This window comes from Eubalaena glacialis, chromosome 19, assembly GCF_028564815.1.
Source record: "Eubalaena glacialis isolate mEubGla1 chromosome 19, mEubGla1.1.hap2.+ XY, whole genome shotgun sequence".
Lineage (NCBI taxonomy): Eukaryota > Metazoa > Chordata > Mammalia > Artiodactyla > Balaenidae > Eubalaena > Eubalaena glacialis.
In genome coordinates, this window is record NC_083734.1 from 58,264,710 (window position 1) to 58,292,707 (window position 27,998).

Here is a 27,998-nt window from a genome sequence, read left to right on the forward strand (position 1 = left end):
AGCCGCGGGTGGGCGGTACCACGGCGGCTGCGACATGGGGGGGCGCGGAGCAGACGCCGGAAGTAGAGGTGGTACGGGTCCCACAGAGGGGTACTCACCGCCGGCCGCTTCCACCGGCGCCGCGGTGAGAGCCAAGGCCCGAGGGTGTGGGCGTGGCGGCCGCCGGAACACAACACCCTCTGTTCTCTCTCTTCGCGGAGCGGCACCGCGTCGCTCGCCTCCATCAGCTAACATGAGCGAGCGCCTCCGCCCCAGGTGAGACCGCAGGGGACCCTCTTCCTTTCCAGCCCCTCGCCGGTTGCTGTGTCTTGGGGGTTGGAGCCGAGGGGGCGCGTGACGCGGGGTCCGAGCAAGCGTGGGCCCGGCAGGTCTCCATCTGGGTGCTTTGCAGTCCGGGGGGAGGAGGGGAGAGGGATGCGCGGGTGATCGGGTACCTGGTCCCTGGGGGCGCTGAAGGAGTGACTCCCCAGGGCCCAGGTTTCTCTCGACCCCATCTTTTCCCCCCTATCTTTCCCTATTTGGAATGAAGTCTGATCGGTCCCGGAAGAGAGACGATGGCCCTAAAGCTTCCCTGTCCTAAATTTAGGAGGGTAGGGGGATGGGAGGAATGTCTGATCTTCGAGAGGAGCCCCTAGGGCGTCTATGAGAGGACGGGGCGGGGAGCTGGTCTCCCCAAGGTCAGAAAGAAGGCTTGGGCTTAACCCCGCAGCAGGAAAGGGTTAGGTTTGACCGAAGAACTTGTGTCCTGGGCGGTTGTGAACACAGAAGGGCCGAGGACCAAAGTGGCTTGTGGATTCTCTCTCGGCTGTAGCATTAAGAACAGGCAGGATTCTAAACTGTTTGGATGCGGAGCCGTTTGACTCGGAAGGCGGGAGGTAGGATTATATCGTGATGCACTACTTTTTCTCCGAGCCTAGGCCCGGGTCTTAATTTAGGCGGTGTTATGATTCCTTGACACGGACTTAGGACAGTCCGGACCAAGCTGCGATTTTTCTTTTTCTTTTTTTTCCCTTATTTCCCCCTGTAAACAGGTGGGGAGGAGAAAGTTGGGATTGTACCCCAGAATGAAGAGGATCGGCTTTATTCGAAATTAGAAAAATCCCTCATCGTGGAGTTTGAACTGAAAACTGTAGATCAGCAAGTTCAATCTTTCATATTTGTGATGAGGAAAGAGATTTAGAGAGCTCAGTGGGTCTTTCTAGGTTCACTGCTCTTTTCCTTTATTCTGTAAAATCTCAGTGAGGCTTAAGTGAATAAGATAGGATTGCCTTGGTAGATTATGCTGGATCTTGTCTTGTCTTTCTGTGTTTCCATTGGCTTTGAATGTAATTGACAGTCTTTCCACAAGGACCCTACTCTGGAGCATGGTAAATTCATGGCATTGAGATTCTCGTAAGCACCCTGAAGTTATTTGGGCCAATAGCGAGAATCTAGGGTTCTCCAAACTTCTGCATATTGACTTGGGTCATGCAGTGAGTGGGGCATAAAGCCTCTACTTGTATATTAAAGAAGAGTGGACTAAATTTGAAATTAGGGGCCAGGTGTACCAACTTGCTACTGGCGTTAGTCACAGGATCCTTAGGTACAGTAAGCCTGATCTAACTGCCATTTTTTTCCTTCCCAAACCCAGTTTGTACTTCCAGTAGTTCCTTGGGATGTCTCACATATCTGAAAAAGTCGAAATATTTCTTAGCAAAATATTTCTTTTATTCTGTGCTATACACAGGTAATCTGAATGTGTTTATACTAGTAACAGATTCCTTTTATCTAGTTCACACAATCTCAACATGGTAACTTCTTTACTATAAAAGAAGTCATTTGATTTGGCAGGGGTTTCTCTGCACCCATGTGTCGTGGAGTATGATGGACCAGCTCCAGCTGTCTTAGCATCTCCAAGTCAGTTCTGGTCTCTGGATCTGTTTCCTCAACTTTAAGATGAAGGGTTGGTCTAAGACGGTGGTTTTTCAAACTGCAAGAGGGGTGGGTTTGTGGGAGGGAGGCTTCTACTTTAAAACAGATCCTTTATCTCTTATGGAAATAGAGGGATTTTTTTTTTTTTTTGGTAGGACGAAAGAGTTCTGTTACTTTTTTTAAAAAAATTGAAAACCACTAGTCTCTGTACTCTAGGATTTCTTCTATGCTTGGTCTCTAGGAGATGACAGGAAGATTGGAGAGAAATGAAATGAGGAAAAGTGATGTATTTCTGCCATCCTTAGAAGTAACAGATGCTAAACAATAATCTGTAACTAGATGGCTAGGGAGAATGTAATCAGTTGTAGGGTGGCTGCTCAAGTTGTAACCTGGTCTATGGCATTAATGTTAAAAGTTACAATCTGACTGATTGTGTGGGTAGGGTTAAGCATGAAGCTGTAGTTTTGACAATTATGAATGATGTTGTTGAAAGAGAAATGTTTCAAGGATGAAATCTGCAAAGAGCTTAGAAAAAAGAGAATGAACAGGTAGGGCTCATCCTTAATCCAGTGCTGTGCAAAGAAGAGGACTGCCAGGAGGCCAAAGAGATGATTCTGGTACCTGGAGAAATCAACTGATTATGAGGCAGGGCTATTTCATGCGACTTTCCCAGAGTTTAATTGAAATCTTCAAAACCAGCCTATCCTCTTGACATTCATAGTCTTGTCACTAGAAAGATGTATCTTATCCCCTATTATAAAAGAGGAAATTGGAAAGTTTTGGTCAGGCTCGTGAGTTTGGTTAGAGTGACTCAGCAGCCCAGGCACAATCAGCTGTTGGCATACTGATAAAGGAGGAGTTTGGGGACCAACACGCTGTCGTTTGAGGAGTTTCTCTTTGTGCGTCAGCTGGCCTTCCATCAGACAGTGCTCTGGAAGTGGTCATATTAGAACAAACTGAGCAATTTCTTGGTTCGACTAGCACATCCATTTAATGATAATTAAAACCCGATATTTATCTAGTTTTTAGCCTCCAGTACTTCAGGATAAGATCTAATCCCCTGAGAGAAAGATAAGGAGATCTTATTTTATAAACAACTGAGTCTTAGAATGAGGTAAATGGTGTAGCCCTCTGCAGGTTGGTTAATGCTTAATCAGAACGGCACACCCATTATTTATCATTCCAAGCCTAAACTGGATCCATACTCGTTCATTAATAACGTTAGATGTATTCACAAGTACAGAGGATTGAGCTCGGGGTGATAACTTAAATTTTCTCCCATGTCCAGACCTCAACTCAGAGCCTTAGGGTTAAGGGCCTACCACAGTAAGCCACCCTACTCACATAGAAAGTATAACTGTATAGAAGATACTATATGTTCAAATTCAGTACTTTCCAAAAAGCTCTTTTACCCTCTAGCTATAGAAACTTGAACCCTGAAGAGTTTTCATTATAATAGATTGTGCTGCTTTGTATAAATTGGCCTCTAGCCAGCACTGCCCAGTAGAATTTTCTGCAGTGGTAGGAACATCCTATATCTGTGCGGTCCCATACCGTCGCCACTAGCTATGGGTGGCCATTGAGCACTGAAAGTGTAGCCAGCGTGATCAAGGAACTGGGTTTCAAATTTTATTTAATCTTAATTAATTTAAATTAACAAATATATCTCGTGCCTATTGTATTGGACAGCACAGTTCCATGTAATTTGACTTAAAATTATACCTCCTTTAATTTATTTCTGATTTCTAACTGGGGTTTGGAAGTCCTGACAGCACTTGATTCTTGCATAGAAAACATAGAAATTTTGTCTTTCTTGTACATCTCAGAACACTTGACTGAGAAATATGTGTGGTTTTTCTTGAAACCTGGACATTTCAAGTGGCTGGTGCTACAATCTCACAGTAACAGCCTGGTGAAGTAACTTCTTGTAATACCAGGTGGTGTAGCCAGAATAATCAAGTTAATGTGTCCAAGAGCAGCCTTTCCGGTGATTGTCCAGAAAAGTAATTTAATATGTTAGAGGGCAGAGAGGTTTTGTGTTAATGTGATAATTGGGGAAAAATCAGGGATGAAAGAAAATGAAAGATTAGAGGCTACCAGAACCTCCAATGCTCTTCCTGTGTAGCACCATTTTTATAAGGATTTTAAGTGTAAATAGGCAAAGGCAGTCACTCCTGTCTTAGATGTTGTCGTACGGACAGGAGTAAAATTAGGTAACTTGGAACTGTAACTTCAGGAAATGTAGGAAAAGATCACATTAATTAGGTAGAGTTTGAGAGCTTAGTCATTAATGTCTTCCTGATCTTATTTGTTCCCAGCAGGCATTTCAAATTGGCAAGCTTTTTTTTTAGAAATGAGTTTTGCTAATTTAAGCTCGACCATACTGCTGCTATTTTATATTTTTGTTCTTCGTGCCTGGCGATGGTGTACTTCTAACTTTTTTTACCTATTGGGATATCATATGATGATTTATCTTTTTTCAGGCAAGAGGGCAAATTTATATGTTGTCATGGTTTACAGTTTGAAGTGTCCAGAAGGTCAATTGTTGGATTTTTTTTTTTTTTTCTCCTTGTGATTTAATTTCAGGAAAAGGAGAAGGAATGGCAGTGAAGAAGACCACCATCTCCCCCCACAGACCAAAAGGAGTAGTAGAAACCCTGTCTTTCACGATTCCTGGGACACAGAGGTAGGAAGTGTGGTCCAGAGTATCTGCTCTTTTCATTGCTTGAGCTAATAACCCAGTTACTTCCGTGTAATTAAAATTTTTTTGAATAAAGAAAAGTGATCTTATTTGATTGCAGTGTTTTTAACCTTTTTTTTTTTTTTTTGAGTCATGGCCTTTTTGAGGAAGCTACACACCCTCTCCCCAGCAAAACAGCCTATGTCTGCACATGGTCATACATACACGCACCCCAGAATTTGTATGTTAGAAGTTTTATGAACCTTTGAAAGCCCATCTTTGAACCCCTGTTTGGTATTTCAGAAGCCAGCTTATTGTCTAATCGTTTCTAAACATTAATTGTCCTTAAGACAAGTATATTTTGCTGCTTCCATGTCTCCTAAAGATAAGCTTTCCATGTTTTTAAGAGAAACCGTACAAGCATTCGGAATATATAATGTATGTGTATGCGAAGTCCTATTTTTTTTTTAATTTTAATTTTTTTTAAATTAATTAATTTATTTTTGGCTGTGTTGGGTCTTCGTTTCTGTGCGAGGGCTTTCTCCAGTTGCGGCGACTGGGGGACACTCTTCATCGCGGTGCTCGGGCCTCTCACTGTCGCGGCCTCTCTTGTTGCCGAGCACAGGCTCCAGACACGCAGGCTCAGTAGTTGTGGCTCACGGGCCCAGTTGCTCCGCGGCATGTGGGATCTTCCCAGACCAGGGCTCGAACCCGTGTCCCCTGCATTGGCAGGCAGATTCTCAACCACTGCACTACCAGGGAAGCCCAGTTTTGGTTTGTTTTAATTGCTGTTTGTAGAGAATGACCTTCACTCCCTAATACCTTTCTTCTTCTCACAGAAGAAAACAGTGTATTGTTATTCAACCTGTGGGTTCACATGTCTGGTTCTTACGTGTCCAGAGAAATTCAGTGGTTAAACCACTCTGTAATCATTAGTCTGAAGGATGGACTGGATTGCCCTTGTAATAAGTAACAGTCAATACAGGTACTGTTTACCTGTCATGGTAATCTGAACTCACCAGTAGATCCCTCACGGGCGGTCATGACCCTCCGACCCTACGTTTCAGCACATTTACCGGCGTCTGGTGCGGTCGAGAAATGAGTCTTTTTTTTTTTTTTTTTAATTTTTATTGGAGTATAGTTCATTTACAATGTTGTGTTAGTTTGTGCTATACAGCAAAGTGATTCAGTTGTACATACACATATATCCACTTTTTAAAAATTCTGTTCCCATATAGGTCATTAGAGTATTGAGTAGAGTTCCCTGTGCTATACAGTAGATTCTTATTAGTTATCCCTTTTATATATAGTAGTGTGTTTATGTCAACCCCAGTCTCCCAATTTATCCCCCCCCTCCCCTGGAGTAATGAGTCTGAGTAAACCCAGGGAGAACTAGAGCAGCAAAAGGCGGGGGAAAACTTTAAAATGGAAAGTTAAGTACTGAATAATTGAATCATGACCACTGGAGTAGATCATTATGTTTATAGCATAAAAATATCCAGTTTAGGGACATTTGGCTGCTTGTTGACAATTGTGTATAAAGGGGGAAATAATAAAACAAGTCATTACTAGTGGATTCTTAATTTTATTAATTTACATGACAAAGTGTATTGTTAATGAAAACGGTATCTTTTAATTCTAAGGTAGGGCCAACGGGGTAAGTTTCCTTAAGAGACTAAGTTAAGAGAAGCCATTTCCCCTGTCTTTATTTGTTTATTTTATTATTATTATTTTTTAATTAATTTATTTAATTTATTTATTTTTGGCTGTGTTGGGTCTTCGTTGCTGCACGTGGGCTTTCTCTAGTTGTGGTGAGCGGGGGCCACTCTTCGTTGTGGTGTGCAGGCTTCTCATTGCAGGGGCTTGTCTTGTTGCGGAGCACAGGCTCTAGGCGCACGGGCCTCAGTAGTTGCAGCACGCAGGCTCAGTAGTTGTGGCTTGCGGGCTGTAGAGCGCAGGCTCAATAGTTATGGCGCACGGGCTTAGTTGCTCCACGGCATGTGGGATCTTCCCGGACCAGGGCTCGAACCCGGGTCCCCTGCATTGGCAGGCGGATTCTTAACCACTGCGCCACCAGGGAAGCCCCTCCTGTGTCTTTCTTGAGATACTTAAGTTTAGAATTTTTTTCTTGTAACATAAAGAACTTTCATTTGGAAGTTTGTTTTCATTGTAAGAGAGATTTAAAATGTTATTTATAATTAATTTCCAGAACTCACCTTTTTCTCCTAAATGTGATAACATTGGCAAGTACTGGGAGATAAGACACGAGGTGTTTGAATTGTTTCAAACTGTGCCACAAGTAAGTCATGTTTATCTGTAAAATGGAGATAGTATGGGCCTCTTTTTTTCCTAGATTCTAGGAAGCTGAAGAATGTGAACCGACCTGCCAGATTAGTTATGTAAAGAGAAACTTTGAATCTACTTGTACATTTTCTTCCTGTCAGTTTGGTGGTTATTATGATCTCTACTTTTCAGATGGAAAAATTGGGGCACAGAACAATAAAGTCCCTTGCCCAAAGATACATAGCTGGTGAGAGGCGAATTGGGGAGCCCCAGCCTCTGAGTGTGAGCGGCTGGCTCCTGCCCATGGCATGCGCTGCCTCCCAGAAGACAGATCGGAAGTTCTGAGGGACTTTGCTAAATACACCCAGGGCCACTAGGTTCTAGACTTCTCTTGAATCATAGGAACAGAGAAGAATAATTTTCCTCCCTCTGTCTTTTAGCTGGAAAATATTTTTCTGAGTAGATGCTATGACATGGTATTAGCTAGACAGCAATTTTAGATTTCTAGCTACAAAAAGTAAGGAAATTGGGGGTCTAGTGTTTTTTTTCAAAACTCGAATCTGTGTTTGCATTGAAGATCTTGAATTTTAACTCCAGTGACTTAGATTTAATGCCTTGTGAGCCTTAGGATACTGGTTTTTAAATTGAGATATAATTTACAGGTATAGGAATAAAAAAGTTTTTTGAAAGCCATTCTAGATGATTCCTGGTAGTTAATGGCTAAGGCAGGTCCGTTTTTCTCTCTGGTGAGCAAGGAGTGAAGTGATTTGTCACTCTGCATCTTCCTGTTGGGTCCTTTACAAAGGTAGCTCCATTCCCTGACCTCAGACGGTTATTGGATGGGTAAAAACTAGCTAGATTTAACTTATTTCAATCCATTTTCTTAGGCTGGCCGTTTTGGTTTGAATTGTAGCTTTACTTGTAGGAATAATGCTCTTTATTTTCAGCTTGAATATCTTTATCTACAAATTACATTAGACACTTCCAGTAAATCTGGCTTCTGGTATGCAGGTATATGCCTTATAAGAAGTACTGCTACCTGAGTGAACAAAAGCAGTACCTTTTTAAAATACGAAGACCCCAACTTTTAAAAAATACCTTTAATTTACCAAGACCGTTTTGATTTTTTATATCACTATGAAGTAACAGCAAATAGAGAGCGAGAAGATGTGGAAATAAAACAGAGGTGGCTTAATTGGAACAGCCTGTCTTTTTTCTTGTCTCTACTAGAAGGGAAAATCTTTGATGGCATAACCCTAAAATCCCAAGGGTATTCTTAGTTGGAGTGTAGAGGCATGACAGATAAAAACATTACAGAACCAGGGGAATCCATGTATCATTAAAATTAGGATTCTATAAATCCATTTGTTTTAACTGATAAGAATTGGCAGTATGTTAGGTGATTTTTTTTTTTTTTTTAAAGCACTGAATTTAGATGACCCTGGGAATATTTAGCATAATTTTTAAAGAAGGTATTTTAACACTCTTTGTTTTTGTTCATTCTCATCATTAATCTGTCCTAGTAGTAGGACCAGACTAACAGACAAAACTGTTTTGGCAGATTCTGGGGTAAGGTGTTAAGGTTGTGTGTTTAAAACCCGGTAGCAAATTAACTTTGAAATTAACTTCTCAAAAGATCCATTCAAATGCAGGAACAGTCCTTTTGAAAGTTAACCTGATTTGTAGTGTCCTCTTTAGAAACTTGGTTCACAGTTCAAGTCCTTGAAATATTTGTAATATGTTGCATCAACTCACAGCAAGGAAAGCTACCCCAAGCAGTTTCATATTGAACCTGAAAGTTATGTTTAGTAATGAGAATACATACATGTTTTTAGGCAGAAACTTCAAACAGATGACGTGGTCCAATTTTATCTTGTAAGGATATGCCATTTACTCACTGACACAGAAAAGTGACCACCTGTATTTTTCTTCCCTCGCATATTTAGAAAGTGGTTTTAATTAGCCCACTGAATGCATTTGGAGTCTTATGGTCTCACTGGTATTAGCAGACCTGGAGCTCTCTTAAATCACTGGGCACTTTGGAAGCACAGAGTTTTACATTAGCAGCTCTGATAGACTTGGCTAGGATCATCCCTTGCACTTAATTCAGATTCTGCAGTGGCCTTAGGATGAACTTCATTCTGACTCCAGGGATGGAGTGTGTAATACAATGAGCAAGATTTTTTTTTTCCTTTGAGGCTCACGTAAATTTAAAAGCACCACTGGATGGGGAGATGGATGTGAGGGGAAGCTGGGGCTTGAAAGAAAATAAAATACGTGGTTGATCTGCTTTTCTAACTAACAGAAAGCATCCAACTCTAGGTAATAAATATACACATATACTCTGGCTCTCTTTTTATGAAGCAGAGACTCAGTAACAATCCCACCTGGGGGACTTTCTAAAGGTTATTAGTAGAAAGTGTCTTTAGAGCTATTTTGTTTCTACCATGGGTATAAATGGGCTCTCTCTTAAACTGACTTCACACCCTGGGAAAATAAAATTCAGGGCAGGCCTAGCTGAGGGGTCAGGAGCTCTTTACCTCTGCTGTATGATTTGAGCCCTTTGGACTAAGAAAATGAACTTCAACTTGTCTGTCCTCTGCTCCATGATTTATATATATTCTTTCTGCTAATGACGGTGCATGTTCTTCTGCCTTTATCTGCTCTACCTTCTCTCAAGGCTCCTGAAAACTCTTTCTAATACTTCTCCCTTCTCTTCATCTCTGCCCCCCAAGCAATCTGATACAGAGAAGCTCCACTAAGCAGGGGAAATACAATTTTTTCCCTGTCTCGAGTTTTTTGGTTTTATAAGACAGAACGATTTACTTCTTCATACATCTTAAGGCTCTGATAGAGACTTAAAATTTGGTTTTATGCTTTTAGGGTCAAAAGGAAATAATGGTCTTTCCTTTATCCCACAAAGTTAGACCACTTTGATGGCTGACAGCGTTAAGACCCACCCATTTCAGTAACTTTCAAACTTTTTGATCCGGTCCCACAGAAATGCCATATTTTGTGACCCAGTACATACCAGATATACCTGTGCATCACTGAAGAGAAGTTTCACAGAACAGTCACCCTTAGCACGCTGCACTGCTTTCTTTTATTCTGCTGCTTGCTGCTTGTCCTTCCGTAGATGGTGAGATATTCCCTAAAGCCGCTTGACAATGCCAAGACTGGTCTGAGTAGGATGAAAATAGGAACCAGTGCACCTTTGAAAGAGATGTATTTTTCTTACCCTTAATGACAGTAGGGTGTAATGTTTTATGTGTATTAAAATAACGTGTAACGTGCGTTCACCCAGATTCCCAGGTTCTGTATAGGTTCTCTCTTCTTAGTCTAAAAGCGTCGTCGGCCTGCTGTCTGCTAGAGTCAGCTGAAGCAGTTTAGGGGTTCTTAAGCTGTCATGGGAGGCAAACGGCCTTCCTAAAATCTTACTGACAGTGTCAGTGTTTTCTTTAAGTCTCAGTCTTGAAGCTACGAGTGACTGGAGACCTTATTCTCTTTTGTAGTAGCACTCTTTGGTTCTCTTACTCATGACTGTATTTTGCCCTCAAAAGAAGTATTTTTTGTAGAAGCTATAGAAAATAAAGTTTTTTTAAAAAGGAGGAGGTCCAAATTCTAAATATTTTGGCATGTATATCCTTCCAGAATATTTTGGTGTACATATATGTATACATTAAAGAAAACACTTTAAAAACCAGTGGACGTACTATACGTTGTTTTGTAACCTATAAAAAAGATGTTAAAGATCTCTTTCTACCTTGGTGTATGTACATCTCTTATCCTCACTGTTACCAGCAGAATAGAATTTCATCGTTATGGATTATAATTCATGTATTACACTTTATATACATATACCATAGTTTAACCAGTTTCCCTATTTTTATTTTATTTTTTAAATTATTTTTAAAAATAAATTATTTATTTATTTTATTTTACTTTTGGCTGCGTTGGGTCTTTGTTGCTGTGCGCGGGCTTTCCCTGGTTGCGGCGAGCGGGGGCTGCTCTTCGTTGCGGTGCGCGGGCTTCTCATTGCGGTGGTTTCTCTTGTTGCGGAGCATGTGCTCTAGGCGCGCGGGCCTCAGTAGTTGCAGCACGCAGGCTCGGTAGTTGTGGCTCGCGGGCTCTAGAGCACAGGCTCAGTGGTTGTGGCGCAAGGGCTTAGTTGCTCCGCAGCATGTGGGATCTTCCCGGACCAGGGCTCGAACCCGTGTCCCCTGCATTGGCAGGCGGATTCTTAACCACTGCGCCACTGGGGAAGTCCCAGTTTCCCTATTTTTAGACATTTAGGTTGTTTCCCATTTTTAGCTATTATAAACAGGGCCACACTAAACATTTTTGTACGTGTCTAAAAATCTGAGTTACAAGATACTTAAAATGGACTAGAAATTGCAGGTGTATTTGTCTCCCTCTCTCTCCTTTTTAACAGTTATTGTACAGCAATCTTTTTTAACCTGTTTATTTTAAAGAATTTTTATCTTTTCTCAGAATAGTGTCACCTTTGCTGTTACAGTGTGAAATAAATATAATTTGAGATGGAAACGTGACTTACTAGAAACTGATTCTAGTTCTTGCCTGAATTCTCAGACAGTACCTGTAACGAGAAACAGTAAAGACAACAGACTAAGAGGAGACAGAGTGCTCTGTGCGGTGGGCCTCTTACCCAGTGTAGTGACTGCTCGTCACCGAGTTACGGCCTCGCCGGGTGTGCCAGCGGCAGTTCTAGCTGATTCTGCGCTAGGTTGGGGGAGACTTTCATGGAACACAATTTTTGTTTTTGAATTGGCTTTGACTTAAGTCTTTAAGTAAATGTAATTGCTGCTGCTGTTAACCCTGCCATCTGACCTTATTCAGCCCATTATAATGCTTTCATGAATTATTTTTTAAGAAGATAGATAGGTTGTCTCCTACTACCTACGGGCAGTGGGCTAAGTGACCTCTTAAGTTTAAGTGCCTCCAAATGATCTATAGACCATGATAATTCTTGGTTTAAATGTTAAGACTGGATGCCTTTTGTGAACATTGCTTTCTTTGCCATTTTAGATAAGTTTATTTATGTACATATTGTTAGGTATAACTTTTGATCAAAAAATGGATAGAACTAGTATTTTAAAAATCACTTTTAAAGTATCCATCTGGAAACAACATTTTATTTATACATTTACTTTTTTTTTTTTCATTTACTTTTATAATGAAAATAGATAATAACCACATTGCAAAAAGTTGCAGTAAAGGGTAGAAAAAATCACCGACTATAATCCCTCCATTTTAACCTAACTACTACGATCTGTTTCTTGCCAGTCTTTTTCCTTACATGTAGATTTCACACGGTCGTAAGCAGGCATTTCAAAACTAGTGTTTTTGTATAAGGGAATATAAATTGAGAAGTATCAAAGGGTAAAATTTTAAAAAGTTATACACCAGATCATTAACCTCTAGAATTCTAAGTGTCTCATGCATTGATTCCTTCCAGCACAGTATTGTGTTGAGTTGTAAATAGGGAAGGGTGCTGTTAATCAAGTTATTGGGGTTACCATTTATTAGAAATAGTCAAATACTGTAATTCGGAAAAGGGTCCATCCTTCCCATTGCCTTCCCTTTGAAGACCCTAGCATCGGAAGGAAGGCGATTTCTGAGAGTGACTCTTACCAGGGAACTCTGAGTAGCTTCTTCAAGATGACTAAGACACCAAGTAACATTAGGGATATTAAACAGAAAATTAGGCACATGTGTGCACATATGCACACGCATACACATACCGAACTGCAAAAATGCTAATATAACTCGACAAGAAGTATATTCAAGTCTTTCAGGACAGTACAAACTACTAGGTATAAAATAAGCTACAAGGATATACTGTTCAACACAGGGAGTATAGCCAATATTTTATAATAACTATAAATGAGATATAACCTTTAGAAATTGTGAATCAGTATATTGCACACCTGTAACTTATATTGTACGGCAACTATACTTCAATTAAAAAAAAGGTCTTTCAGGATATGTGTTCTGCCTTCAGAGAATACAGTTTTGTGCCCATCAGGTGATAATCACAAAGTTGTCAAAATTTTCACTTGTGCCCAGAAGCCACCTTACTTGTTATGAGGACGCCTGTTTCATACCCTGTACCAATGACTGATGCTTCCCTTTGGAGGCTGAGAACTCCCTTCTGTGATTATTGGAAATGATTGGAATGCGTGGTAAAATCAAGCAGGGAAGATGCGTAAAGGAATTAAGATGTAGTGGAAGGGATTTGCGGTCGGAGGGCCCGTGCTGGAGTCCGGACCCTGCCTCTTCCTGGGGGGTGTGTGTTGGGTCATCACGCCACTGGACTTCACAGGGTAGGTGTGAGGACGGAACGAAATATCTTAGTGAATATGCTTTGTAAACTCTAAAACCCAGCGTATGTTTTCATGCTGATCCTCCTCAAACTGAATAGGAAAAACAGTCCTAAAGAGGGTATTTGAAGTTAAACCCCCGTTAAGCTCCTAAGACCCCGAACAGCCTAACTGTGATGCCGTGTCTTTTCCCCCCGTTCCAGTCTTCAAGCAGTGACAGTGGCGGTAGCAGCGGCAGCAGCAGCAGCATCAACAGCCCGGACCGGGCCAGCGGGCCGGAGAGCAGCTCAAGCCACCCCGCCACCCGGTCCAGCCCCCACGGCCCGCAGCCCGCGCCCGCGCCGTCCGCGCTGTGCCAAAGCCCGTACTTCCACATCAACCAGACCCTGAAGGAGGCCCACTTTCACAGCCTGCAGCACCGAGGACGGCCTCCCACATGATGTGCCGGCACTTTCTTGCCTTCTGTGAAGGGACCGCGCTGCGCAGATTTGATATTTCAACTTAACGATGTTTTAAAAAAAAATTGCACAAAAAGATGCCTGTTGGCTTTTCAGTCTATATTTGAAATAACAGGTTAACAGGCCGTTGTTTACTTGTGGTTTTGCTGCACTATTGCGATTTCAAAGGGGCTTTGAAGCAGTTTTTTATAGGATTCTTTTAAGGGTGGGTATCAAATCCAGGGCAAGTCAACAGTAGGAGGAAATCTCATCTGCGTGTTGAATCCATAGTTTGTCCAAGTCAGACTGATTTCCAGATCTGTCACTTAGAAATTCTACTTTCTGTAAAAAGGCCTTTTCATTTTGCGGGATCTTCAATTTTTTAAATTCAATAAACTAGTAAAGAGTATCTACTTTCCATGAAAAAACCTAAGTTTTTTTCCAAAACATAGAAAGCTTGATTCAGTCTTGCACTGAAATTAATTGCCATACTACCTCTTAGTATGTAGATGTCCTGTTGAAAGTACTCTGTCCTCCGTGACAGGAGAACCACCAGATTGCAGTCAGACTGTATGAAGTCAGCACCCGCCCTGATAACCGTCCTCTCTCTTTGTTATATATTTGTATTTCCAGAGAGAAGGTCTCTCAGACCCCTGGATCCCCAGATAAACTTGTTACCGTTACTCCTCCAGAGCCTACATCTCAGACTTAGAAAACACTGCTCAGTTCGGACAGTCAAGGAATACGTAAATGACTTTGTCTTATTCACAGACTTGTCCAGCAGCAGCTTGTGTGTACTCTCTGATAATTCCGCCTTGTAGTGTCGAGAATTAAGGCGCTGGTGAAGGCTGACACAGTGTACGCTCTCTGAACTGGTGTCTGAAGTCACAAGTGTTATGAAACTATTGGACAAGGATCCACTTTATGCTTAAAGTGACCCCCGTCGGGAACCAGGGGGCCCCATTCCACCACGGCAACTGGAAAGACTGGTGTGGCTTAGAAACAAACGAGCAGAGGCACTTCTAGAAGAAATAATGCAGGAGTATTTATTTAGAGAGACGGACTGTCCCGTGTCACTTGGTCATACTAGAGAGCCACCCAAGTTTGAACAGTGAGGGCGCAGACGAGTCTTCCTCCTCGGTGACAAGCTGTCTGAACAAGGAGCCAGCGTGCGTCGGGTCGTCGGCTCGGGAGAGCGCCGGGGGGACAGCAGCCTGCCGCTGTACGTAGAGGAAAGTGCCTTAGCGTCTACTGGGCCCCCGGCCTGCTCGCCCTCCACTCCGCTTGGGGTCCACACGGCACACACAGCAGATCTGAGAAGCACGGACAGCTCTAGAAGGGGACTCTGCTTAGTCCAGATTGGGCAAGGACACGGGCAGAACGGGATTTTAGTACGTGACGGAAGTAAAATCTGAAGCTGAGGACTGTAGGAAGAGGGTAAACGTGTACCTTCTCTCCATGGTTTGTTCCTCTCATGCGGGTAGAGCTGAAAGGTCAGTTACTTGAAGCAGAAACGGAGAGTTGTGAGGGGAAAGGTACAGCACAGGCCTGGGCTTACGGAGTGGGAGGCTTGTGCAAAAACTTTTTTTTTTTTTACTACCATCTCCCAAGTTTTAAAACCAGATGTTTGACGAGGATTTTGGATCTTAACTGGGTTTGATGGCAGGGAATATGGAAAGGATACCTGGCGAATATTTTGTCTAATCAGAAAGTAAACAAGGATTAAATGCTGGAAGGAGGCAAGCTGTTGGAGCTCTCAGACACATGCGTACACAACACACTTCAGAAATACCCAGGAGGACTCCCGCAGGCTTAACGGATGGCAGCCTACTGAAACAAAACGTGTGTTAACAAGAACATGTAAACTTGAGAAAGCACATTTCCTTGTATTTCCCACCCGACTAAGAGAAATGAGAGGTGCAACCATCACTGGAACAAAGCAGTTGTTTTTCCAAATCAGTACATAGTGCAGGGTTAGCAGTTAACTCTCTCACCCTGTTAAACACAAGAAGTATTCTCCATCCCGTCCTGCGTATTTGCTACAGCCTTGGCAGCCCGAGATACATTTCTATTATGAGGCTACTTGATAGTGTCAGTGGGCATCTCTTAAAACCTCTTATTAGCTCAAGCTAGTAACACCCTGTACTTCTATATTGCGCCGCCATTAAAAGCAGCACTAGTGCATCCTGTCATTTGGTTCTTTATTGGTTATTTAAAGGGGAGCTGATCGGGTGGTCTGGTGGGAGACGGGGCAGGATCGATGGGGATGAACCTCTCGTTCTGTGCACTAACCTGGGCTCTGGTTTCGATGCTTCTGCCGGCTGATTTGGCCTTTCGAGTGCTTGTCATGCTCAGTGGAAGAAGTCCAAACCTCCAAGGCAAGATGAGGGCATTTCAGGAGAAGGACCAGGAGGCTTTGGGGCCCCAGCAGGAACCACTCAGAATCATTACCTGATCTGACTTGATGCTAGAGGCAGTATGTTATGGGCTTCCTGGGAGTTGAACGTACTGCTCCTGGGGGTGAACTGATTCTCTGTACCCGTCAGCAGTCCAAAGAGAACCTGCCAGACGAGAGACGAGAGACGGAGCACAGTAACAGGCTGGGTGTTGAACTGTCCGCTTAAAAGAAAATTCTGTCGGTAATCAATCACTACTTTGTTTCTAACCATCCTTTTGGGGAAATGCTCTTTTGAGTGTGTTAATGCTCCAAGATCACTTTTATCACTGCCCACAGGTCAGAATCTCCGAGTCGAATAACTCTTTGATTGTATTCCTCTTTCTGAGGCCTTGATAAAACCTGAATAGTCCTTATTCACAACTAAAGGGGTCATCCCAGGGTTGCCTCAGCCCTGAGGTTTGATCTAATCCTCTTTTCGGCCCCTGTAACTAAACTCAGCTCTGTGTCTTAGCCGCACCCCCCCCCCCAACCCCGTGTCCTGGAGCTTTATGTGCTGGGCAGGTCTGTGCTGTAATCTGAGCCCGTGGCGCTTCGTTCACGGCAGGGAACGTGTTCTCCCCGGGCTTACAGAAGTCCGCTGCACCAGGCGGTTGAGGTTGCCGTGGAGGTGCGGTGTGAAAACGTCCAGGTCAAACGGGTCAATGAGCGCTTCAAGGTAGTCAGCCACTTTCTCAACTCTGGAAAAAGGATTGAGCGGGTCATTCTCCACGTTTTGTAGGACAGAAACCAATCTTTGGGTGTTGTAATGCTAGAGAAGCCCTGGAACTGGGTCTGTTCTCCTTAACTGCTGGCTTAGCCCCACTTGTCACTGATCATCGAGCTTAAATGATCCTCAGGAGTTTATACCTGATGGGTGTCTAAGTCCAGTCCACAACTTCCCCACATTGTTTCTGGGGAGGGTACCGGAGGCTCAAATTACACCCCACAGTTGGTAGGCTGACTCAGAAGAAAGGAATGAGATTCCACCTACTACACTTGACTGTGGAATCTATCCAGCAGGTGGGTCGTTCTTTATCTTGCTGGTAACATGAGCCCTTACTGTTGAAAACAAACACAACTTACGGGCAACGTGAGGCTGACTCCAGTGGCTTCCCAGAAAAGGGCTGCGCAGGTTTGGAAGAGATGCACTGGGGGGTGAGCATACCTACCTGGGGTCCTGTTTGCTGCGGCCACTTTTCACCTCTTCACCCTTGGTCGTCAGAACGATGTGGAGATAACGCAGATCGTAAAGCAGCTGCAGTGCCCGATTCTGGGTCACTGGAAATGCACCTTCTTTCTGCAAATGAATTTCCCGTCCCCACCCATTAAGGGAGATGACTTGTTATCTGAGAATAAACAGCTTCAGGTTTTGGCTGCGTTTCAGCTGGTTATTTCAGAAGCTTTTTATACTCAGAAGGCCAGTTTAATCTCATAACAACAACAAAAATAAGTTATGTAAGATACCTGGTCTTCAACAAAACTAAAAACCTAATGGCAGGGAAGAGACCCGGCCCTTAAAAAAAGGTCTCAGGTGCTGTAGACAGTCATTTTAAAAGAAAAAAAGCTCCTGGCATGAAGGAGAGGCCTTTTGAGGAAACTCAGGAGAGAAGACTTAATCTGAACTCCTTCGCAAGTCAGGAGTTGGTCCTGTCTTAAAAATGTTAGTGATGCAATGGGAGTATGCACCAAAGGCAGAAGGCTGCAGAGCACTGAGGGCGTGGAGGGCTGGGCGACAGGAGCTCCCCACCGCGGGTGTGCTGTGCTTTGCTACTGTTCGCGCTCCCTCACACTACCCCCCCCCCCACCACCACCACCAAGGCAGCGCACGTGACCCCGCTGCATCCTGAGGAAACAGGTTAATGATCTGCCCAAAGCCTGCAGTGACCACGTGGCAGTGCTGAGCTTGGAAAGCAGGTCTTTTTACAAAACTTTGAGGCTTTCATCCTCACCACTGGTACGGAACTGCCTTTTCAGTGATGACCAGCTTGACCCTTGGGAATGGGTGTGATTAAAGTCGAGGAGCTGGAAGCCACAACCGATTAGATAGCCCGGGGCAAGTGGTCCTTATCACCTGGAATCCTGGGTGTGAACTGCCCAAACCCAATAAAAAGCTACAGTTTTTGTTTTTAATGGGAAAAAAATTCACACACCTACCTTCACCTGTTTTTCTTCTGAGAGTTTCTCATAGGCAGCTACTACTTGAACCAGACAGCTTTTCAGCATCTCCTGCAGCGTCACCTTGGGCAAGGCATGGCCTCCAACCCGATTAATTTCCTGGCATAAGCTCAACAGGAAGGACTGTACATACCAGGACGGCTAAAAGAACAAAGGAATGTCCAGTTGCCAACTTGCACCAACGCAACGAGACGGGCTAAGTGTGGATTCATTTACCCTACCTAGGCTTATACGCCAGGACCTTGACCCCTCCAGTCAGCCCCTCTCAGAGCAGACCAGTGAACAGATACAGGTGACGTCTGCTGTCATTCCCTTGGTGGCCTGGCACCGTGTTTTCCGTTGCTGTTTCCACTTTAGGGTGAGTGGTTCTCTAACTGGCACAGAGTCTGTGCTGCAAAAGGCAAGACTCATGAACTGACTCCTCGAACAGTCTCCTATTTCCTTGGCCCTACGCCCTCTTTGCCCCCAGAGTAGAAAGTTACACGTACTACTTGCAGCCCTTCCTCACAAGCTGTATGCTGAATGATTATTTCTCAAGTCTCGGTCGTTTCCACAGAGCAGGCTTTCCCTGCTGGCCAGTGGCGGGCCCCTCGTGGTGGCCCTTGCTCACCTGGACAGGCAGTCGGATCTTGGACGTGACGCTGCTGCCAGACTCTGCTTCCTCCTGGATTTCTACTTCATCCCAGCTGGTGGCCGTGGCCAGGACTGAGCCAGCATCATCTAAAAGTAATGACTGGGTGAATCCATGAGCCAGAACCTGGGGATAGAAAGCAAATATCCATATAGGCCACTCAGAGCCTTTGTGGAGTTTGTCTCAACCTACTCGGGTCATCTCGAGACCAGCTTCTGCTGCCTGCGCTGTGTGTGGGATGGCGAGTGGCACACATCACTTTTCTTCTCACTAACTGCTGATGCCAGCAATGGGGATTTGGTTGCCAACTGCCCTACAGATGTCAGGGGCCACCTCTTAAGACACCAGTGGAGACGATGATATTTAGGTTGAAGAGCAGAAAACAGAGACCCTTGTCCAGGGAGAAAGTCTTTCCTTCTCATCAGATGGAAGGAAAAAAATCCAGGGTTTCTGTCTATAAAATGTAGGCTAAAACGAATGGAAAAGTTTTTACATGTGAGCTGTCTGGCAGAGATAAATGAAAATAACTGTGTGAAATAAGAATTGTTATTCCCTTTCTATTGGAAGGCCTTACTGAGCTTGGCCAGCCTAGACTAGGACAAAAAGGAGACACAAATGGGGACTGCCTGGCGGGCACAGAAGGAATACGTGTCCGTGTCACTCACTTTCACAACCGCCGAGCTCCAGACCCGGTAGCCCATCACGCTCTGCTGTAGGAGGAGCTCCTTCACTTCCTGCCACTTGGCCTGCATGGGAACTACTTCCTGAGTTTTGCCCTTCCCCTGTTTCTTCAGAGCCCTAGAATCCCTTGCTGGTTTCTCGGTGCTCCCTGATTTTCCCAAGATACACTGCTTCAGGTGGGGACACAGCTCTCCCAGTGACTGGCAGAGCCTGGCCACGAAGAGGACCGAGTGTAGCCGGACCCCGTCGAGAGCGCCCTGCTGCCCTTGCATAGCCTGCTGGGCGCTCTGCAGCTCCGCCCGGACGCAGTCCGTGATGCGCCTGACACAGGCCGCGCAGTGCGTCTGCAGCATCTCCTGCACGGTCCCCGCGTCTGCGTGTCTGTCAAAGGCACAGTGCCTGGCTCGCGCGGGGGAGACGTCCTTGGGGGGTGACGGGTCGCCAGAGGGAAGGTAAGCCAGGAGGTCCTCCAGTTTCACCTTCAGTTTCGAATCTAGGGCAGAACAGAAGCTCTGTACACAAGGGCTAACGGCTTTTGCTTTCATGGAGAGCCCACTGCCCGGAAATTGAGCCCGGTTCGACACGCTGACCCAGGCAGCGTCGGGAGGCAGGTCGCTGGGGCTCTCGGACCAGAGGAAGAGAGACATGTTGTGCTCAAAGTGGATGTGCTTGTTTGAAGTGGAGCTGCTGGTGCTACTTTCAAGTTCCCGCAAGGCTGAAGTGAGGAGCTCTTTGGAACTACTGGAGATGGAGTCAAAGCCTTCTTTTGTCAGAGTCTGAAAGCAAAGGAGAGAAGAGTTCTTCAAATCCCAGTTCTTTCCAGGAAACCTCAAAACCAGAGCACTAAGTGGCAATCTATCCCAACATCCAGTGTTCTCCGCCACGCTCAGAAAGATGGCACGGTGGTGGCAGAGAACAACGTCATCACTGATGGACGTGCACGTGCTCCCAACCACCCGACAGAGGCCTGGCCTCTTTTTCAGCACCAGCATCTGTTCATCTTTATGGCTCATTATCCAGAAGAGTCACCCCTGGAGTAAGTCGGCAGGGAAAGAATATACTTAGCAAGTGGCGGGAATCTCCCCAGGCAATCAAAAGATCACACCGGGATTGGCCACCGAACAGCTGGACCACGCCATTTCCCACCTCACCTGCAGTCGGTCAAGGAACAGCTGCTGCATCAAATCCTCCCAGAACAAGAGAGGCCTGTCCAGAAGCCGCCGACAGATCACATCCCAGCTGTGATGGATCGACTCGTTGGCAAGTAACTCCCACATGGCATCCCGGATCGCCGCGAGACCTTTCATGTTCGTCACGTACATAAGCAGGTCGCTGATCCCATTTTTAATGTCTTCATTACACCTGCAACAAAATCATTTTTCTTGGGCTTCATTAGTTTCGTGGTTTTCACACCTTTATTAAGAAAAATAGCTGGACTCCACTTGAAAATCTCTTACCTGGGTCCTATTATGTAAATATCTATTATGTATCAGAGTGTTTATAAATATATAAACACTTCAAGGAGTTTGGGATTAACATATTCACACTACTATACATAAAACAGATAAACAAGAACCTACTGTATTGCATAGGGAACCGTACTCAATATCATGTAATAACCTATAATGGAAAACAATCTGAAAAAGAATATACATACGTATGTATAACTAAATCACTTTACTGTACGCTTGAAACTAACACAATATTGTAAATTAACTATACCTCAATGTAAAAAAACAAACACAACACTGCACTAAATAAAAGCATAGGAGTGGCAGAACTCTAACATAAAGAGGGTCTAAAATCCTCTACGTCACATGTTGAAAGACAAATTCCCTCTTGGTTCTCCCAGAGGGGGCTAAGTGCTGTGAGGGTAGTGAGAGACGGCTGAGGTGGGGCTGGTCTGACCCAGAGCACCAGCCATAAGATCAGGGCTCTCCCTCCTTCCTGTGGTCACAGGCGAGGCTGGGTGGGTCCTGTCCCCCGCCAGGAAAGCTCTGGCTACTTACATGTGGATCCACTTCTGCAGCGTGTCTTTCAGGTACTCCTGGCTGATGGGACGCGCAAGCGTCCGGAGAGCCGGCTGGAACTCGACGACGGACGCGGGCAGGTGTTTGAACCAGCTGCACAGCTTCATGTCCTCCTGCAGAACACCAATGCCCTTTCCTAAGGAGAAGGCCAAGGGAGAGGTAATCGGGACCATCCTTTGAACAGCAAATTAATAAAGGACCTGGAAGGAGTTCCAAAAATCATCCAGTCTTCCTCTGGGCAGCCAGACTAGACCCCTGAAATAGGGGGAAAAAGAAAGCACAGAGTATGTCCAGGCCTCCCCTCATCAGGGAGGGAGTGTGGCAGCTTCCCTCCAACTCTGCCATCCTATTGGTTGAGAAGGCAAAGGACAGAGAGGAAAGGAATGGGGGGAAAAAGAGAAAGGAGAAAAATGAGGGCTATGTAATGCTTGGCATTTTAAAAGTAGAACTTCCGTTGAAAGTTCTTCCGTTGGGAGAACTTCCGTTGAAAGATAAAGTAAGCCAGAAATGAGACTGTTTAATACACATCTCTGTCTGAAAATGACCTCAGGGCTGTCAACACATTCTGCTCGTTTCCCTTCTACCTTTGGCTGTGCCTCCTCCGTCTGACCTCTGAGTTCCGGAGTTTCCTGAGGCTCAGTCCTCCGTCATCCCCTCCTCTTACTGATGTCATCCACCCCAAGGCCTCAAACAACAGCCATTGCACACGCACCGTGTGTGTGTCTCCCCGGACAGACCGCTCACTGCTCTCTTCTGGACCCACAGTCGCCTCTCCACCCCACATTCCCACTCCAAGGTCTCAGTTGTTTCCAAGGCAACATTTTCAAAAGTAAACTCGTCAGCAGCCCTTTCAAACCAACTCCTTGTCGAACCCTCCTACACTGTCAGTGGGAAGGTAAATCGGTGCAGCCACCATGGAGAGCAGTATGGAGGTTCCTTAAAAAACTAAAAATAGACTTGTCATATGATCCAGCAATCCCACTCCTCGGCATATATCCAGAAAAGACGAAAACTCTAATTTGAAAAGATGCATGCACCCCAGTGTTCACTGCAGCACTATTTACCACAGCCAAGACGTGGAAGTAACCTAAATGTCCGTGGACAGATGAATGGATAAAGAAGATGTGGTACATATATACAATGGAATGTTACTCAGCCATAAAAAAGAATGAAATAATGCCACTTGCAGCAACATGGATGGAGCTAAAGGTTATCACACTAAGTGAAGTAAGTCAGAGAAAGACAAATATCATATGATACCACTTACAGTGGAATCTTAAAAAATGATACAAACGAGCTTATTTACAAAACAGAAACAGACTCACAGACATAGAAAACAAACTTATGGTTACCAAAGGGGAAAAGGGCGGGGAGAGAGAAATGAGTTTGGGATTAGCAGATACAAACTATATAAAACAGATAAACAACAAGGTCCTGCTGTATAGCACAGGGAACTATATTCAGTATCTTGTAATAAACTATAATGGAAAAGAACCCTAAAAAGAATATATAACTGAATCACTTTGTTATACACCAGGAACTAACATTGTAAATCAACTATACTTCAACAACAAAACAAAACAAAAAACTCCTTTCTAGTAAACTTGGACCCCTTCCTTCCACACCCTAGGCAGCCAATCCCTCACCAAATTGTCTGCTAAACACACGTCCGAGTTGCCCAATCAGCTCCATCTCTACTGCCCCCATCGTCTGTCACCTGGTTCATGGTGAGCTCTCAGCGTCCACTCCAGCCCCAGGGGGAACCACTGCCACATAAAAGCCAAACGCATTTAATTCCAATTGGGACAAATGCTGCCAAATAAAAGTACAGGGTGCACGGGAACATATAACAGGAGGACCACCAAGCCTGGAAGGTCCTAGGAGGCTATCCACTGCTCTGTTCACACAGCGCTGTATTCTCTGGTCCCAAACGATAAACTGGCCACGTGTCTTCTCATGCTACTCCTCCCCTCACCCACCTCCCCTCAGCTTCCCCTGCTTTTTTTTCAGTTCCACATATACTAACATCCTCCTTGCCTCAGGACCTTTGCACCTCCTCTGCCTTTTGCCTGGAACTCTCATCTTTGCCTGACTAACTCTTACTCAACCTTCAGGTTTCACTTTAAATATCCTGTCCCCAAGGAAGTCTCTGGCCTTGGTCCCTCCATTCAATGCTACCAAGTCAAGTTGTACTCTGCCTTTATAGCAATGACCAATATTGATATTAAACAGATATCTGCATATCCACAAGTTCAACATCTGCCTCTACCACTAGACTCTGACCTCCATGAAAGTGGGTCCATATCTGTCCAATTCACTGCTGTATCCCCAGAGCCCAGCACAGTAGGTGGCAGATGGCAGATGCTCAGTAAACGAATGAACCAGAAAATAAAAGAGGTTGGCTAAGAGCTCACCAGTAGGATGCTGGCCGGTGACGTTGTCCAGAGTAGAGAGGAGCATGCCACATGGCAGGGATGGATCTGGCAGCAGACCTTCCGGTAAAGTGTAGAAAAGGGCATGAGCTTGGTTCAAAGTGGTGGCCAGCAACTCCACTAACAAGCAAATCTGAGACTTGACACCAGCACCTACGAGAAGAAACCATCCTCTTTTAAGAATTTCCTTCAGTAAAGTCAGAAACAGAGAACGCTGTGGAAGCTTCGGCCTCCCTCAGCTTGGCCTGCTCCATCCCCGTGTTTACGGCCCAAATGGTGGGGAGCAGCCATACCCACCGTGGTGCTGCTGGTTGAGCAGTTTCTGAATAGCTGCCTTTCTGGCCAGCAGGAAGTCCGCTAGGGCTTGGCGCGGAGAGCTCTCTTCTAAGAGCATCACAGAGCACAGGGCCTCGGCCACAGCTTGGTCGGACACGGCTTGGCATGTGAGCAGCATCCTGCTCTCATGCAGGATGGCTGACCTAGAGAGATGATGACAAAGGTCACAGGGAGCTTTTTACATCTTGGGAAGAGAACCCCAGTACCTCAGGAAAGGAGACACACTCCATAAAATTGGAGTGGGGGAGTATGGCCATCACCAGAGAAGGTCTTTTTACCGGAAGTGGCTGGCCGCCGCCAGCTGCTGGATGAGTATAGGGAATCGGGAGAGGACAGGGCTGTATCGGGAACTAGAAGAATCCAGCTGGAGCAGCTTGTGAAGGTGGCAGCACAGCAGGTAGAGCTGTGTGGCGTGGAGATACTGAGAGGCCTCCATGGAGCTCCAGATCTTCTCAGGAATTTCTAGCAGTAGCTTGATCTGGGCAGCCATGCTGTAGAACTTCTCCTGGGACGGCTGCTGTGGCTGCGGGGAAAGGCACAGAGCTAAGTCAGGACAAACAAAAGCAAGGTCAGCGTGGGGCCGGCTAGGGGAGAAGTATGGGGGTATCTGGGGGGTACAAAGCTTTCATGAAGCCAGATTCAATGCCGCTCAGCAAGGCACCAAGGTTCGTGACTCCAGTAATAGCAGAATTACTGGAGTCAAGCTTTTCCCACCAGTTGCACCTTTGCTCCATCCCATGGAGGGGCAAACCGAATCTGGTCATCGCACAGACAGGGTATCAGGGAGCCGATGCACCGCCCCTCGAGTGAGCTTTCCCCTTCCCTTGCTTGATGTTCGGCCTTCCTACATTTTCTCCTGCTGCTCTGAGTGCATCGTGGGCTTCTTTGCTGGCTGTTCCTCTTCACCGACCTTCCACCAAATCTTCACGTTGCACTCATCTCGGTCTGTCCTCTTCCTTCACGATTCTCCTCCCTGAAATGTCAGCTCCAGGCAGAACACCACCGCATCTTGTAGGCCTCACCACTGCCCTGAATCCCCGTCGAGCCTTTCCTGCCGCTGCCAGACATCTCCCCTTGGAACTTTCGCTGCTATTCTATAATCAGTAATCTAAAACTAAATTCATCTCCCTACCAAAAATTTTAGCCATCTGACCTCCCTCAATATCTTCACATATGTCATCACTCTGCCCCCAGATCCCAGGAAATGCCGGTCCTTCTGATGGTTCTATCGACACCTCTATGACCTAGGTTTCTGCTACCACTTCCATGATTCTACTGCAAGTCATCATCATCTCACACTTCGATGAATCCAAAAACATTTCGCTTGCGCTGTGTTCATTCTCTGTCCCCTCCAACCTATCCTTTTCCTTTGCTGTCAAGTTAACCTTCTTCACAGGCCATTTAGATCGTACCTTTGCTCAGTTCTAAAAGGCTCCTTACTGCCTAGTATCTTAGCCTGGTGGTCAAGGGTTTCCTGTCCTTCCACTGCTTTCTTCCAGGGACCCATTTAAAAAAAAAAAAAAAAAAAAACTTATTTATTTATTTGGCTGTGCTGGGTCTTAGCTGTGGCACACGGGATCTTAGTTGCGGCACACGGGATCTCGTTCCCTCGCCAGGGATCGAACCCAGGCCCCCTGCATTGGGAGCATGGAGTCTTAACCCGTGTTTAAGACTGGACCACCAGGGAAGTCCCTCTAGGGACCCTTGAATCCATTGGTTCTCATGTGTGGGGAGGAGGAGGATTTCATCCCCCAGGGAACACGTGGCAATCTCTGGGGACATTTCTGATTACCACAGTGGGGGACAGGAGTACTACTGGCATCTAGTGGGAAGAAGCCAGGGATGCTTCTGAACATCCCACGATGCCCTGGATAAGCATCTCCAACAAGGAATGATCCAGTTCAAAATGTCAACGGCACCAAGGTTGACCGACCCTGCTTTAATCAAATTGATACTTGGTTTTGATAGTCTTTACATACTCCAGACCCCTATTCCAAATCTCATCTATTCTAAACGCCTCTCCTAACTGAGAAGGACCCGAGCCTGAAGTGACTTCCTTCAGAATTCTTATGGTAAATGTACACAATTATTCTGGGAATCAATCACCCATTATCCTAAAATGTCTTCTTCTGCTATTCTAAATTGTTTACATTTTTCTCATCAACTTTCCATGGATTTAATTTCTCAACTAGATTGTAAGCTCCTTTAGAGCAGAATTCTGATTCTTTGTGCCTTGAACACAGAAGGCACTCAAATTTTTGTGGGTTTGACTGAGAATAGATAAGATATAACAGGAATAAAAATAAATGTTTCCAAAAACAAGCCAGCACAAATTAGCTTAGGGAGGGATGAAGTCCCTCATTTCAGAAATTAGCGAAGAATTTCCAGTCTTCTATGGTTCTATCGTGTGAGCCCAGCCTAATGACCTGCATTTTTCTAAAACCCAGACTGTATTAAAAAGCTGCAAACTGGAGCTGAACTGTACTTTTGCAATTTCTTCTTCCACGTCGCTGCAAGGATCTCCCAGGTTTAAGGAGAAGTGTTTACCGTTCTCACTCTCCACACCCTTTCACTCTGCCACCCTGAGTCAACGTTCTTTAGGAGCACAGAAGGCTGCTCCACTATTAGGATCAGCATTCTTCCACGTGGGGTCTAATCATTAGCGTCTGGGGCGGGGGGGCAGGGGGGAACACTTCGCATCACCTGATTAGAATAACCTGAGTTCCTTAAAATGAAAATGTTCCTCTATTAAAAGACGAGAGCTTGATGGCTGGTTACCAGCCTCCAGCGACTCCCATAGAGGGGAGCAGAGCTCTTGGGGGCCGTGGGAGTTATTCTCGGGAGTGGGGTGGGGGCGGGGCTGGAAGATTGGGAGGAGGAAGGAACGACTTGGGGGGACGGTGTCAACACGGGAGAACTCTGTTCCAGGAACAATGTCAGGAAACGTGATACAGGGAACGAGCTGAACTGTCTAGCGAGAGACCCCTGGCGTCTCCATCTCAGGTGGGAAGAGAAGCCCGGCGACCCCACGAGTGAGGTGAGGGGCGCGAGGCCCGGAAGCGCGGGAAGGCTTCCGAGGAGACGGCCGAGGGACCGCGGAGAACGGGTCAGCAGCAAGGGAAGGACCGCGGGCGTCCCCCCAGGAGCCGAGCGCAGGGGGGCGGCGGGGGCTCTTCCTGAGGCAGGTGAGGCCCCGCCGGGGGCGCCGACCGACCCGCGGGGGTGAGAGCGGCCGGGCCGGGGGCGGGGGCCCGGGGCTGACCTGCGGGTCCCGCGGCGGCCGGGGCGCGGCCGAGCCGGCCTGGCGGAGGCGGGCGCAGTACTGGTCGGTGGCCTTCACGGCGCCCACCAGCCCCTCGGCGCAGCGGCGCATCTGGCCGATGGTGTCGGCCGCCTCGATCAAGTCGCGGTACCGCTCGCCCACCATCTGCCGCAGCTCCTCCTTCTTGTGCTCGATCTCGGCCCGAACCTGGCGCTCCAGCCCGCGAATCTCCTCCGCGCCGTGGCTCTCGAAAAGCGCCGCAGGGTCCCGCAGATCCAGCCGCTTCAGAGCGGTGGAGGCGGCCGTGGCCGCCATGATGGACCCGTCAGCCGCCCCACAGGGCACTTCCGCCCGGCGGTACC

At 45.8% G+C, this 27,998-nt stretch overlaps 3 protein-coding genes across 10 annotated transcripts in view; 2 read left to right on the forward strand and 1 right to left on the reverse strand.

The window, feature by feature from the left end:
• VCF1 (VCP nuclear cofactor family member 1) lies at positions 1-15,837 on the forward strand. 2 transcript variants are annotated; one of them, XR_009698530.1, is made up of 4 exons: positions 1-255; positions 4,498-4,597; positions 13,419-13,878; positions 14,286-15,837. XR_009698530.1 is itself a non-coding variant. In XM_061176498.1 (3 exons), exons 1-3 carry the CDS (start codon positions 35-37, stop codon positions 13,653-13,655), a joined length of 558 nt encoding a protein of 185 aa, XP_061032481.1. In that variant the 5' UTR covers positions 1-34; the 3' UTR covers positions 13,656-15,837. The 2 variants fall into 2 exon arrangements, 1 of the variants encoding a protein (XP_061032481.1); XM_061176498.1 differs by having other exon boundaries at positions 13,419-15,837.
• COG1 (component of oligomeric golgi complex 1) lies at positions 14,673-27,973 on the reverse strand. 3 transcript variants are annotated; one of them, XM_061176484.1, is made up of 14 exons: positions 27,637-27,973; positions 24,653-24,897; positions 24,336-24,517; positions 24,021-24,191; positions 21,586-21,742; positions 20,728-20,938; positions 19,561-20,352; positions 18,875-19,021; positions 18,244-18,405; positions 17,259-17,386; positions 16,679-16,787; positions 16,104-16,213; positions 15,945-16,023; positions 14,673-14,872 (listed from the first exon to the last, which is right to left on the reverse strand). In XM_061176484.1, the coding sequence occupies exons 1-14, from the start codon at positions 27,949-27,951 to the stop codon at positions 14,726-14,728; spliced, it is 2,955 nt and encodes a 984-aa protein (XP_061032467.1). In that variant the 5' UTR covers positions 27,952-27,973; the 3' UTR covers positions 14,673-14,725. The 3 variants fall into 3 exon arrangements, with proteins under 3 accessions (XP_061032467.1, XP_061032468.1, XP_061032469.1); XM_061176485.1 differs by having other exon boundaries at positions 14,780-15,479; XM_061176486.1 differs by having other exon boundaries at positions 14,780-15,482.
• The window catches only part of SLC39A11 (solute carrier family 39 member 11), a 424,690-nt gene continuing 424,145 nt past the window's right edge, over positions 27,454-27,998 (forward strand). For 2 of the 5 annotated variants that reach the window (XM_061176490.1, XM_061176491.1), the window contains exon 1: positions 27,455-27,559. The gene's annotated coding sequence lies outside the window, so the exon portion shown is untranslated. Of the gene's footprint in view, positions 27,560-27,998 lie in introns of all 5 variants that reach the window. The other 3 variants (XM_061176497.1, XM_061176492.1, XM_061176496.1) reach the window with 2 other exon arrangements.

Bases quoted from the DNA above. Each gene is read 5' to 3' on its own strand.
- COG1 (XM_061176484.1), bottom strand. From the start codon at position 27,951: ATGGCGGCCACGGCCGCCTCCACCGCTCTGAAGCGGCTGGATCTGCGG. The intron at 20,353-20,727 runs GTGAGGTGGGAA...CTTTGCTTTCAG, and splicing joins TGTTCCTTGACCGACTGCAG to ACTCTGACAAAAGAAGGCTT. The intron at 19,022-19,560 runs GTGAGTGACACG...TTCTATCCCCAG, and splicing joins GGAGCTCGGCGGTTGTGAAA to GTTCTGGCTCATGGATTCAC.
- VCF1 (XM_061176498.1), top strand. From the start codon at position 35: ATGGGGGGGCGCGGAGCAGACGCCGGAAGTAGAGGTGGTACGGGTCCC. The intron at 256-4,497 runs GTGAGACCGCAG...ATTTAATTTCAG, and splicing joins AGCGAGCGCCTCCGCCCCAG to GAAAAGGAGAAGGAATGGCA. The intron at 4,598-13,418 runs GTAGGAAGTGTG...CCCCCGTTCCAG, and splicing joins ACGATTCCTGGGACACAGAG to TCTTCAAGCAGTGACAGTGG.